This window comes from Leuciscus leuciscus (assembly GCF_965113295.1).
Source record: "Leuciscus leuciscus genome assembly, chromosome: 22".
Classification (NCBI taxonomy): Eukaryota; Metazoa; Chordata; class Actinopteri; order Cypriniformes; family Leuciscidae; genus Leuciscus; species Leuciscus leuciscus.
Genome location: NC_138746.1, coordinates 17,994,430 through 18,006,847, shown reverse-complemented (window position 1 = coordinate 18,006,847; position 12,418 = coordinate 17,994,430). Strand labels below are relative to the sequence as shown.

Here is a 12,418-nt window from a genome sequence, read left to right as displayed (position 1 = left end):
AGTTTAAGGAGGTCACACATGCTCCCTTTCTGGTCCGGGATGTTTCACAGCTTAGCATACTAGCTTAGCATAGTGCTAACTGATTAAGAAAACCTGTTTTGATTCGCTAAAAAAAGATATCCAGATGTTCAGCCATTTTGAATGAACATTCAGGCTTTCAGTCCCAATAGTGTGCATCAGTGCCTGCCCACTTTCTCAGCCGCCTTGGTGTTTTAGAAGTATTTTTCCCATTAATTTATCCCATGGGGACTTTAAGAGTTTTTAAAGAGTTTTTAGCTATGAATTAAACCAGTCAGCTACGAGGTGAATCACAGAAAGACAAATGCTTTACTGAGATAAATAACTACAGTCCCATGGAGCATTGTGAATGACATAATTGAAATAAATACGACATATAAAACTATTGATTTAAAGATGTTTATTATGTAAATTATATATATTTTACATTTATTGCGAACACACATATATATAGCAGGTTGCATCATTTCCGGTTCAGGACTTTTGTATGTGCTTCAAATAAATATAGAGCCGTTTTACTCAAGATACCTTCAAAAGAGTGAGCAAAGATCAAAGATGAGCAGAACCGATGATGTCCTATTTTTCTTCTACTCAATAACATTAAGATATTTAAATAGAATAAAATGGCATCAATAAAAGAACTAGCTAGGTTAGCTGATTACCTTAAATATATAGTCCATAGATATCGCCGTCAGTTCGCACTGCCATTAACACTTTCTCCAACAAGTGGATGCAAGACCTGTTTTCCTGTTAGTTCATGAGACATTCACCATAAAGCCTGTGTCGTTTTTCACAGTGAATTCTGCTGTTGAACATGATTATTTAAAAAAATTATGTGGGCTGATGGATGGCCTCAACAAAAGCATATGCCAGCGCTTAATAACCTCGTATCTCACAGTAGGCCTGTCTTTTTTAAGTTATTGAAATCAGTTCCCCTATGGAGAAAAATAAATGAGATTTTTACTTCCAGAACTCCACAGTAGCACTCAGGCTTTTGCTTGTGGCAATGACTTTTCATTTAGGAAGTGAATAGTTGTATACAATGTCGGCCTGGGTGCCAAGCTCTCTGATGCTATAATTACACTCCGACATTTAAACACCAGCGCACATGCACACAATTACCCCCCACCACCACCTTCGTATTTTAAGCTGGCCCCCTAAGCAATGTGTGTAAGGGAAACTGGAACACTGTATCTATAGCAACTGCTGCTGCCCTCTTTCTTTCTTTTCACACACACACACACACATACTCGATGAAACAAGATGGATTAATTGGGTTCTATGATGGGTCACACATAATTCTGTTTTCGATTGTGTTTTTGTTCAATCTGAGCTGTTTGTCACCCGGTATGCTGTGTGTGTGTGTGTCTGTCTGTGTGTCTGTCTGTCTGTCCATTATTAGCCAATGGTAGTATGAGCAGGCCCCCCTCCCTCTCATTCCCTGCCTTTCTCTCTCTCCTTTTGTGTGCGTTCCCACTCACTGTCTCTCTCTCTCTTTTTCTTGCTGTCTGCAGTCATGGGTGGTTCAGGTCAGTATCTCTCTCTGTCTTCTGTTAGTTTTGGTGTTTTGACATCAGAAACCAGGGCCCTCTGTGACAGTATTGATTTATGAGTCTATAGTGATGGAGTTAACTATAGATGTCACTGGTTTTGATGGATAAGTGAATTCTGTGGTGCTGTAGTGTTCATATTATAGAGCCCATGTTAAGTCACCTAACTACTGTATATTCTTAAACACTAATATTATATTAGTCTACATTAGGTAGTCAATGGTTAATGGTGTGTGTGAGGAGAAAGAGTGTGAGCGTTGCTGTTTTTAGTCTTGTTCTATTTAAAGAGGTGGTTAACAGAAGGATTTCTCAGAGTAGGAAAGTGTATCATTATCAAGGGTTGTATTTGAAGTTGTTTGCTGTTTAACATTATTATTGATGAGAAATAATCAGAATTAAAAAATAATTGATAGTGCATCCAGCTCAGTCAAATCTGAAGTCTGCACTTCATCTTGGAGAAAATCATTTGGAAAAATCTCGAGATAAAAATGGCCGATATTTCTGCCCTCCTCTAAGCTCTGCAGGGCTAAATTTAGCCCAGTGGGACCAATGGGAGACTCACGCAGGGGACTACAGATGTCGTGCACACGCTAGAGTGTGACAGACCAGCTTCAGTGAGTGTGTGTAACAATTTCTTCCAAAGCTGCAATCAAAGTTGTAAAAATACAGGTGTAAAAAAGAAAAAACATCAGCTACAGGGATCTCTCGGTTGCTGCAGAGACTGAAGAGATGATTCAGAGATCTCAATATGCTGGTTCGCATGGCAACAAGTTACCAATTCTACTTGCTTCAGCTTTGTGTTATTTGGGCAAAAATGGAAAGATGAATGTTTTTCCTCCAGTAGCCAGAGAAGAAAGACCTGGTCTTCTTAGATACCTGCTTGAAACCGGTCCATTATCTCACAAGCTTGCATTAAACCTGCTTGGTTATGAAGTATCATAATAATTTAAAAGAACTTGCACACAAGTATGCAAAGAAGTGTACATTTTCTTTGATCAAACGAATGGGTCATAGCTTTTATTATATACAATACTATTCAAAAGTTTGGGGTCAGTAAGATTTAAGAAATTAATACTTTTATTCGGCTATAATGCATTCAATTGATTAAAACTGACAGTAAAGACATTTGTTACAAAAGATTTCTATTTCAAATAAATACTTAAACTTTCTATTAATTAAAGAATCCTAAAAGAATTGATCACAGTTTCCACAAAACTGTTAAGCAGTACAACCATTTTCAACATTGATAATAATAAAAAAAAAATTCTTGAGCAGCAAATCAGCATATTAGAATAATTTCTGAAGGATCATGTGACACTGAAGACTGGAGTAATGATGCTGAGAATTCAGCTTCCCATAACAGGAATAAATTACATTTTATAAAAATAAAAAATATATATTTTCAAATCAGATAAATGCAGCCTTGATGAGCATAAGACACATTCAAAATTCTTACAGACCTAAAACTTTTGTTTTCCGACCCATAATGAAAATTATATTTGGTCGGTGAGTGTGTTTGGTTTTAATCTGTTCAGTGTGTATACTGTATGCTCAAAGACTTCCCAAATTATTTTGTACTTGGTAAATGACAGACATGCAGTGAAGAGAACGATGAGACTGATTTGTAGGTTTGCATGTGGAGGATTGTGTGATGTCTGGGCTGGTAACCAAAAGATTTGATCCCTGCTATTGGTGGTCCTTGAGCAAGACACTTAACATTAGGTTGCTTCAAGGGGGATTACTCTTGTAACTTAAGATGGATAAGTCAGTGATGTTGCAAACAGAAATTCAACTCCTTTAATAGAGTGACAGTTATTTCACCATAGATGAGGTTTTGCCTTTTATCTGTGTCATTTTACATGGTTATACTTTACTATATGCAAACTAAACCTGCAATTTTAGAATGAGCAGGTTCTGGTGGCCTAAAAGTGTACAACCTTCATGCTCCTCTTCATTTCACTGTAATACCTCTTAAATTGAAGTTAATACAGTAAAGGCATATAGCTCAATGTGTCATTATATTACAGCACTTCTGATAACATGACTATTTGCACTGCATGTGTCTTAGCTAACATAAATAATTAACCCAGAAGAGTGTGTGTGCACACAGATGGTTAGGGTTAGATACGTTGACAACAGGTGCTGTGAGAGGTAGACAGGTGTGAACCGATAGCCTCAAGGTTACACATTTGCAAGATATGCAGAATTTCTACTGTACTGTAGTACTATCTCTATTTAAAATGATTTTTATATGGAAAATGTAAAAAAAATTAAATAATGGAAATGTATTGATCAGAAAGTGTGTCTAGAATGGGACTCATTCACTCATAATTGCATAGATTATTCGCATTTAAATGCAAAGGAGAACGTCTCACAAAATATTTCTGCCTAATTCACAACACATCCATACACCCATGAGTTTCTCAACCTTCTGCTAATGACTTTATAGTGTTGTAAATGAGCAACCATGTGCCTGAGGTTAATATTTGCATAAAACACAGCCATAGAAGGGCTTTTCTGCACAACCTTTTGTTACTCTCAGCGTCTCTAAAAACATGCTTTTATCAGAGAGCATGTGCTGAGAGACCCTCGAGCAATGCCAGTTGTGCCATCCTCAAAACCAGTTCAAACACAGTAAACACCGTTTACAGACTCAGATTAGCTAGCTGTTACTGAGTTTTCATGCAGAGGAACCTTGCAGCTCGAGCTATAATGCACCTTTTACTGTATATGATGAAATATATTTAAGATGAAAATATATAGAATTGTATCTCTTAACACATTTCTAAAGCCACTCAAGAGTATATAATTTTTGCACACGTGCGGTTTGTGTACATTTAGATACATTTTTTAACAAGTAATTGATGAATCATGATGTTTGTGAAAACGTTCGTATGCAGATTTCACACAAATGTTAATTTCATTCAGTAGTAATGAGCTAATTGCCAATTCTGTTGACACTAATACATAGTGATAAGCATAACACACATACTAAACTGCTGCTAATTTGAGTGATGTGTACATAACCATGTTTTACAGGGTATAATTTCTGTACTAAAATATAACAAGTGCAGAGAAACTTGCATCCTGTGAATGTGTAGACGTGATGATGACCAATCAGGCGCATGCTGTAATACTTGTGCACAAAAGTACATAAGAACTGACCAGTGGATTTGAACTCTTGTTTTAATCACTCTTCTACTTGTTTTTCTCCCTCTGTCTCTTCAGTGGTAGATCTGTTACATTGGCGGGATCTGAAGCAGTCTGGACTGGTGTTCGGCAGCGTGTTGCTGCTGCTGTTCTCTTTAACCCAGTTCAGTGTGGTGAGCGTTATAGCGTATCTCGCTCTGGCTGTCCTCTCCGCTACCGTCAGCTTCCGAATCTACAAATCAGTCCTGCAGGCAGTGCAAAAAACCGACGAGGGCCACCCCTTCAAGTTAGTCCAGTTTGTCGTCTTCATTTGTGCGTATTGAGCAATGAACATGCTCATCCATTCTCATGGCTTCTCTCTTTTTCAGGGCCTATCTGGAGGTGGAGATCGCTCTCTCTGCAGATCAGATCAGTAAGTATGTGGATAAGACTCAGCTGTACATCAACACCACCATGAAGGAGCTTCGCAGGCTGTTTCTGGTTCAGGATCTGGTCGACTCCATTAAGGTGAAAACGGCTATTAACATTTCATTCGCGAATATTACATTACCAAATATTCGATGATACTATTGCAATTTCAATTTGAATGCCAAACTCGAGATAATCTTTAGTATTAAAGGAATAGTTCTCTTAAAAATGAAAATTCTGTCATCATTTACTCACCCTCAAGTTGTTTCAAACCTGTTAAAATTTCTTTCTTCTGCTGAACACAAAAAGAAGATATTTTGAAGAATGTCGGTAACCAAACAGTTGGTGTACCCCTATTTTTTGTTCCTACTATGGAAGTCAGTGGGGTCAACTGTTCGGTTACCGACATTCTTCAAAATATCTTCGTTTGTGTTCAACAAGAAATTCATACAGGTTTGAAACAACTTGAGGGCGAGTAAATGATGACAGAATTTTCATTTTTAAGTGAACTGTTCCTTTAAAGGCACACTCACTAATTTTGCTTCACAGCATTCTTTATACTGACACCTATTGGCATGGATGTAGTATTACACAAAAGGTTTCAGTTACAGATGCCTTGGTAGAAATAACCTATGTGCAAGCATATTTGTTAAAGGGGTCATATGATGGTTCTAAAAAGAACATTATTTTGTGTATTTGGTTTAATGCAATGTCTTTACGTGGTTTTAGGTAAAAAAAAAAGTCATTATTTTACACGTACCGTACATTGTTGTTGCCCCTCTATGCCCCGCCCTTCTGAAACGCTTTTCAAATTCCTAAAATATGAAAATATGCTTACAAGCTGTGTCTGTGAGTCAGAAGCGCCAGACTGTACTTGCAAATATGGAATTGGCCTCTCCCAGGTTTTGGAAACAGTCCTCCGGAAAATGCGCAGCACACAGTCGAATATTTTGGTTGTACTGTTCTGGAACAGTGTTGTAAATAAAGCTTAACCACTGTTTTCTAATTGTGTCGTCTTTTGGAAGGCCAAACAAAGTAGTTTGGCTTTCGCAACGAAAAACACAGCGTCTTCACGACATGGCGGCGCCGGCGGCAACAATAACACAGCAGCGAGAATAAAAGTTACACCTTTCTTTGCGTATACATTTGGACGGTGTTATGAAACTCTGAAACTCTCGTGTTTGAACCAAATGTTTTAGGGAGGCGTGGTTAAGCCTTAACTTTTACAAAGAATATATCTTTGCGTTTGAGACTTTGAGCTTTGTAACTCTGCAGATCTTATACATGCACAAACCGCTACATAACACACTAAAGAAAAAGGAAAACAAGAAATCGCATCATATGACCCCTTTAAACACCAAAAGTGGCCAATAATTTTCGAGGTTGATTTCAACGGGTCATGTGATCTCAAAGATGAGTGGCACCCACTAAATTTAGAACGAAAGAGCTGTTTTAGGCCACTGATATGACTGCAGTCTTCATCTCATGTATAGTAGGTGTGTGGCATTTTAAAGATATAGTACTATCCATTTTGTTAGACAGTGGAAAAAGTTAGTGAGTGTTAAAAGTTTCAGTAAAAGCATTCAATGAAAACAGCTGTTCATTTGAGTTGACACCATGTGTCTGTGTTTAGTTTGCAGTGTTGATGTGGTTGTTGACGTATGTTGGAGCTCTGTTTAATGGCCTGACCCTGCTGATTCTGGGTAAGAATACAACACAAACATACGCATAATATTTTTACAATTTAAAATAACTGTTTTCTATTTTAAAATGTTACATTTGAAAGTGTTGGCAAAGCTGAATTTTCAGCATCATTACTCCAGTCTTCAGTGTCACATGATCCTTCAAAAATCATTACAATATGCTCATGTGCTGCTCAAGAAACATTTTTTTATTTATACAATATTTTGAATAATATTTGTTAGGTTTCTTTGATTAATGGAAGTTCAAAAGAACGGCATTTATTTAAAATAGAAAACTTTTCCAACAATGTCTTCACTCTCAGTTTTGATTAATTTAATGTGTCCTTGCTGGATAATAAAAAAAAAAAAAAAAAAAAAAAAACCTTTTTGAAAGGTAGTGTACACAGTACACACTATTACTGCTGTAAGCCAGTTGATGCAGACAGCTGATTAATGTCTTGAAATTTTATATAAATGTTTGATAACCTTTCTCGTATATCAGCACTGATTCGTGAATGTTGTTGATGTTCTAAGAACTGTTCAGCAGTTTCTTTTGTGTCGAGTGTTTGCTGTCTGATTTCCAACCATATCTCAAGTACACACTCAAAATTCCATGTCAGGATGGTTGGTGATGTCACAAACACACACACTGCTGTAGGTCAGGGTGTTATAACCTTAAATGACGATGCAGCATTCTGGGAGAGCAGCTCTGTTGTCCATCTCTCTGTTGTCCTGACTGTATTTCTCCTTTGTCTTTCTCTCTTTAGCTGTGGTTTCCATGTTTAGCGTGCCAGTGGTTTATGAAAAGTACCAGGTAATGTTCCCCCCAACACACTTTTTTCTTTCTTTCTAAGGTCCATGTTGTGCCACAATATGATGTTGATTGCTATACCAGCAAAATTGCATGATGCTCAATGCCAATTTTGAGCAATAACTAATAACTAATGCTATTGAACATTTTAAAAAGTTACATTAAATTCAAATAAAACTGGTTTATTTTGAAATTATTCTTATAATTCTATATTAAGTAAACATTTTATTTTCTATAATTCTTTATAAATTATTCAGGTACAGTCAGTAAAAAAGCAGTGAATGGTATTATGTTGTTGTTTTTTTTGTTGTTGTACTGAGCAATATTAATTAACTACACATACTTACTCTTGGGTTAGGGTTTGTATTAGGGTTAGTTGCATGTAATTATACAGTCACTACATGTAGCGTGTAACAAGGACATTGTAAAATAAATTAACTATTGTTTTTATTTTCGTATGGACTTTGTACCAAAATACCAATGCATTTGACTTCCATATTGTCTATGGTGAATCCTCATACTCTTTCTCTCCCTTTCAGACGCAGATTGATCAGTACTTTGGGCTGGTGCGCACCCAGGTTAACTCAATAATGGGAAAGTGAGTTCTGTATTACTATTAACGAACCTTAAACCGTGTTGGGCCTATATAAATTTGATACAAATTTCAGTTATTAGTTAAAATTACCAGTCTAATTTTTTGTTTGCTTTTCAGGATTAGAGAAAAGGTTCCTGGGGCCAAAAAGAAGGAATAAACTCTTTGCTTCTGTACGAGTAAACACTATAGCCAGTAAAAACTACAACTTTTGCCAGCACTGAAGGACCCCAACTACACAGGAGGCCAATATATCACCTCAAAAATTAATGATAAAAAAGCATAAAAAAAAAAAAGAAAGATTGTCATGTTAGTGTAACGGCACCAATAAACCCCCCCTCCCCTGTTGCCAGTCACAGGTGAAGCCCTGCATAAATAACTAACACTGATTCACATTAATGACACCTTGTGGGCGATCGTAGAGCTATAGATATACCAGAGGGACACACACGCAGTGCTTCTCTCTTTCATTGCTTCTGATTTAAGTGCATGAAGTCCAGTCTTGAGTAAATATTTGCTATCTCTGCAGTGCTCTTCCTCTCTGCTTTATTTTGCAGTGCATATTTCCTGCTGTAAAACGTGACACGAAAATGAAAATCATGCCTGTCATATAATCTCCTGCTGCCATGTCGATTAATCGCTTAATTCAACGTCACTGCTAGAGTGGCTCTGTGTACAGACATACTTATTAATATCAAGTTGAAATGTGGAATTTTTTTTTCTTTCTCTTTTCTGTGTATTCCGAGCACAATGATAATTTGAGGATGTTATTACTAAATGTGTAACTGTAATTTTTGCAGAACTGTAGGGATACGTGTAGGTGTTTAAAGACAAGCTTTGTGGTCCTTCTCTAGGGCAAATGATGGTCAGACTGCAGAGCTAAACTCTGTCCAACTTTGTACGATGTTCAGTGTTCAGTTATTTTAAGGTCTTTAACTATTTGCACTCTGTATTTAATTGACGAATGAGAAAAATAAATGTTCCTTAATGTAAGAGGGTTGGTGTTTTGTCATTCATAGGAAATTTTGAGAAAGTTAAAGAGAAAGTCATGATGGGGCAGAAAAGTGATATACCGGTATGCTTGGTGTATTATATGTTGTGCAATAAAAGCATTTAATGCACATCTACTTAAAAGGAAATCCCCCCAAAAATTTTATTTGGCAATTTATTTAATTCACTTAGCCTCATCCAACAATTTGGTTTTCTTTTTCAAAAGGGAATTAAAACTATAATTTAATATAGACTTGGGCTAATGTTAGTGTTCTAATAAACATTGTTGAAACTTTTCCTCCTAGTATTATGTTTTTTGTTTTCTTCATTATAGATTTGGACAGGCTGTGCACCAGAACACCTTTGTAAACTATGACCTTAAAACCTTTTACTCTTCTACCTTTTAAAAATACTTACACCAACATCAAAGTATGTTCACAAACTTTAGCCTCTAGTTTCAATGTTTTTTTAAATCTATTCAATGGTGTTAAAAATTCAAACCTCAATGTAAAATGAAGACATTATCAAACAGATAAGTAGCGACATCTTTTCTTCCAAATTGTGATATGTATATATCCTAGGGTAACAATGTCAAAAAGAAAAAATGGAGGGCTGCAGGACTTGTTCTATTCATTAGTTGTTGATTGGACGGAGTTAGATCTGAATGCTAGCTTGCAGTCGATTGTTAGAAATGGACAGGGTTTAAGCAGACTAGAGTCGTCCAACATGTCCCTAGTCTTGTCATTTAACTGGAAGATTGAGTTAAGACATAAATGAAACGTGTGCATGGATAAATCTTTTTAAATAAGATCAATAACATATAGGAGGGCGAATATACATTTCATGCCGACATCAAAAATAAATGAGAATCAAGAGCTTGAAGTGGAGGGGAAAATTATAAACTTTTTTTTTTTGGTATAGTTTAAATTAAATTTTTTGGTTTCATTTCAAGCTATTGTACAGCTTCAGAAGACTGATTTGTGCACTATATCCCATGGAAAACTTTTTTCTGAAGAAATTATTTTTATTTTTTTGCAAAAAGAAGTCCAGGAATTTGAACAAATTATTTACTGTACACATCAATCTACAGCCAAAACATTAAACTCAAATTACAACTTAATTAAAACCGACATTGTTTTAAAAAAACTTTACAAACATAACATTAAAATTAGAAAAAAAAGTGCAGTCAAATGCTATTTCTTCCAATACAGATTGATGAACCCTGCATCGTGGAACTGAAATTCTTTTTCTCAAGTAACAAAAATGAATAAAACAAAACAAACACTGCACATTTAAAAGAAATAACATTCAAGCATTTCCATCATCATCTGTTTCGATAACACTGAAAACCCAACAGAACAACCTCTGTGATTCTGGAAGAAAATTATTTTCTGTATGATGCTCCTCATCACATGTTCAGTAAGGTGATGGGATGCAGCTGAAACAGTACGCCTTTGGATTTCCCATCATCCTTCGCCTGTAGCTCCATCTGCTGGGAGCGATCCACCTGATGACACACATGGTAAAGAACCAAATTAAATCAATTCTACTGAGGGGCTTTATGAACTGAATGCTTTGGAAATGGAGGATCCTTACCAGGTTCCATTTCTTGAATTTCTCGTAGTACACAGGTGTGCACTCTGGTCTGGGAGGGTTTTTAATGAACAGTCTAAAGATAAAGAGTCACAGATGCTTCAATGTTAGTTTTTACATGTCATATACACTCCCAAAATGTCTTTGGAGGAGGATGGATGGAGATTGAGTACCCAACTAGTCGTTCCCGGGCCTCCTCCTGAAGACTGCTGATCTTCTCAGGGCTCAGGTTCAGTAAGCCGTGTGGTCCGTCACACACCAGCCTGTTCATTGTGCCTCTCAATGCATTTATCTACACATACACCTCATTCGTCACTACATGCATAGTCTTGCTTAACCAAACATTTTACCTCACAACTTATTCTGTTCAAGAACCCACTCACTTAATACAAGAAAGAGCCTGACACTATGCCTGGTATACACATAAGCTGGTATTTTTTGTCTTAATTGGTTATATACTTTCTACCCTTTTCTGCTTAAAAAAAAAAAAAAAAAATTTATTTAAAATAAAAATTTCTATCTTAGCAAAACGTAGTTATATTTTAGTCAGGATTATTGCGCTCCGTGCTTGTTCACTGAAGTCTAGATCTTATGAGTTATTTTGAAGCCCTTAAAGGAACACTCCGACTTTTTGGGACTTTAGCTTATTCACAGTATCCCCCAGAGTTAGATAAGTCCATACATACCTTTTTCATTTCTGTGCGTTCTGTAAGTGTTATTTGACGCACCCACCGCTAGCCTAGCTTAGCACAAAGACTGGATGTAAATGGATAAGGTAGCATACTAATCCCAATAAGTGACAAAATAATGCGGAGTGATTAGCGCAGCACACGAGACGCCCTGTTGATGGTTCCGTAAACAAAACAAACGAACTCTCTGCTCCTCACCACAGGGCGTCTCGTGTGCTGCGCTAATCACTCCGCCCAAGTAGCTGTGCTCCTACGCCTAGTGAGAATATAGTTCCCAGTATTTATACGATTAAAAATGGTCTCTGTCTCATATAGTCTTGTTATTTGTACACGCTGTGACTATACAGATCACAACATGTAAATAGGAAAATGTTTGCATTATTTTGTCACTTATTGGGATTAGTATGCTACCTTATCCATTTACATCCAGTCTTTGTGCTAAGCTAGGCTAGCGGTGGGTGTGTCAAATAACACTTACAGAACGCACAGAAATGAAAAAGGTATGTATGGACTTATCTAACTCTGGGGGATACTGTGAATAAGCTAAAGTCCCAAAAAGTCAGTGTTCCTTTAATATAAGCATGTTTCATGTTTAGGACAGAGCTCAGTTTCCTCCACTATTTTTCACTACTGTATAACGATATAAATTGTATTGCCTCACCCTGTATCATTTATTTAACAAAAATATCGATATATCGTACAAACTTGATAAAGCACCCAGCCTTACCTGACAGACAAAGCTGACTGTTGAATGCATAACCTCACTCTCCATTACACACACCAAAACATACCTCAGTGATGTCTTCAATATCAAACTTGACATCAAAAGCAAGCTCAATGTCATGTTCAGGAAGCATTGCTCCTTGGGAAATGGGATTCCAGCCCAGCCCGCACAGAGCACCAGTAAAACAGGTTCTTTCCTCATTAGTGCTGCA

At 36.7% G+C, this 12,418-nt stretch overlaps 2 protein-coding genes across 5 annotated transcripts in view; one reads left to right on the top strand and one right to left on the bottom strand.

Annotated features, from left to right (window-relative positions):
- The window catches only part of rtn1a (reticulon 1a), a 31,325-nt gene extending 22,121 nt beyond the window's left edge, over window positions 1-9,204 (top strand). For 2 of the 3 annotated variants that reach the window (XM_082153075.1, XM_082153076.1), the window contains 6 exons: window positions 4,797-5,004; window positions 5,087-5,225; window positions 6,760-6,829; window positions 7,576-7,622; window positions 8,159-8,217; window positions 8,332-9,204. In XM_082153075.1, coding sequence (XP_082009201.1) covers window positions 4,797-5,004; window positions 5,087-5,225; window positions 6,760-6,829; window positions 7,576-7,622; window positions 8,159-8,217; window positions 8,332-8,371 — 563 coding nt within the window. In that variant the 3' untranslated portion in view covers window positions 8,372-9,204. Of the gene's footprint in view, window positions 1-1,393; window positions 1,548-4,796; window positions 5,005-5,086; window positions 5,226-6,759; window positions 6,830-7,575; window positions 7,623-8,158; window positions 8,218-8,331 lie in introns of those variants that run through there. The other variant, XM_082153077.1, reaches the window with a different exon arrangement.
- Window positions 9,205-10,263: 1,059 nt separating this feature from the next.
- Window positions 10,264-12,418, bottom strand: part of tdrd9 (tudor domain containing 9) — a 40,376-nt gene continuing 38,221 nt past the window's right edge. The window contains exons 32-35 of one of the 2 annotated variants that reach the window (XM_082153072.1): window positions 12,275-12,413; window positions 10,968-11,086; window positions 10,798-10,870; window positions 10,264-10,708 (exon numbers count right to left, since the gene is read on the bottom strand). In XM_082153072.1, coding sequence (XP_082009198.1) covers window positions 10,610-10,708; window positions 10,798-10,870; window positions 10,968-11,086; window positions 12,275-12,413 — 430 coding nt within the window. In that variant the 3' untranslated portion in view covers window positions 10,264-10,609. Of the gene's footprint in view, window positions 10,709-10,797; window positions 10,871-10,967; window positions 11,087-12,274; window positions 12,414-12,418 lie in introns of those variants that run through there. The other variant, XR_014201365.1, reaches the window with a different exon arrangement.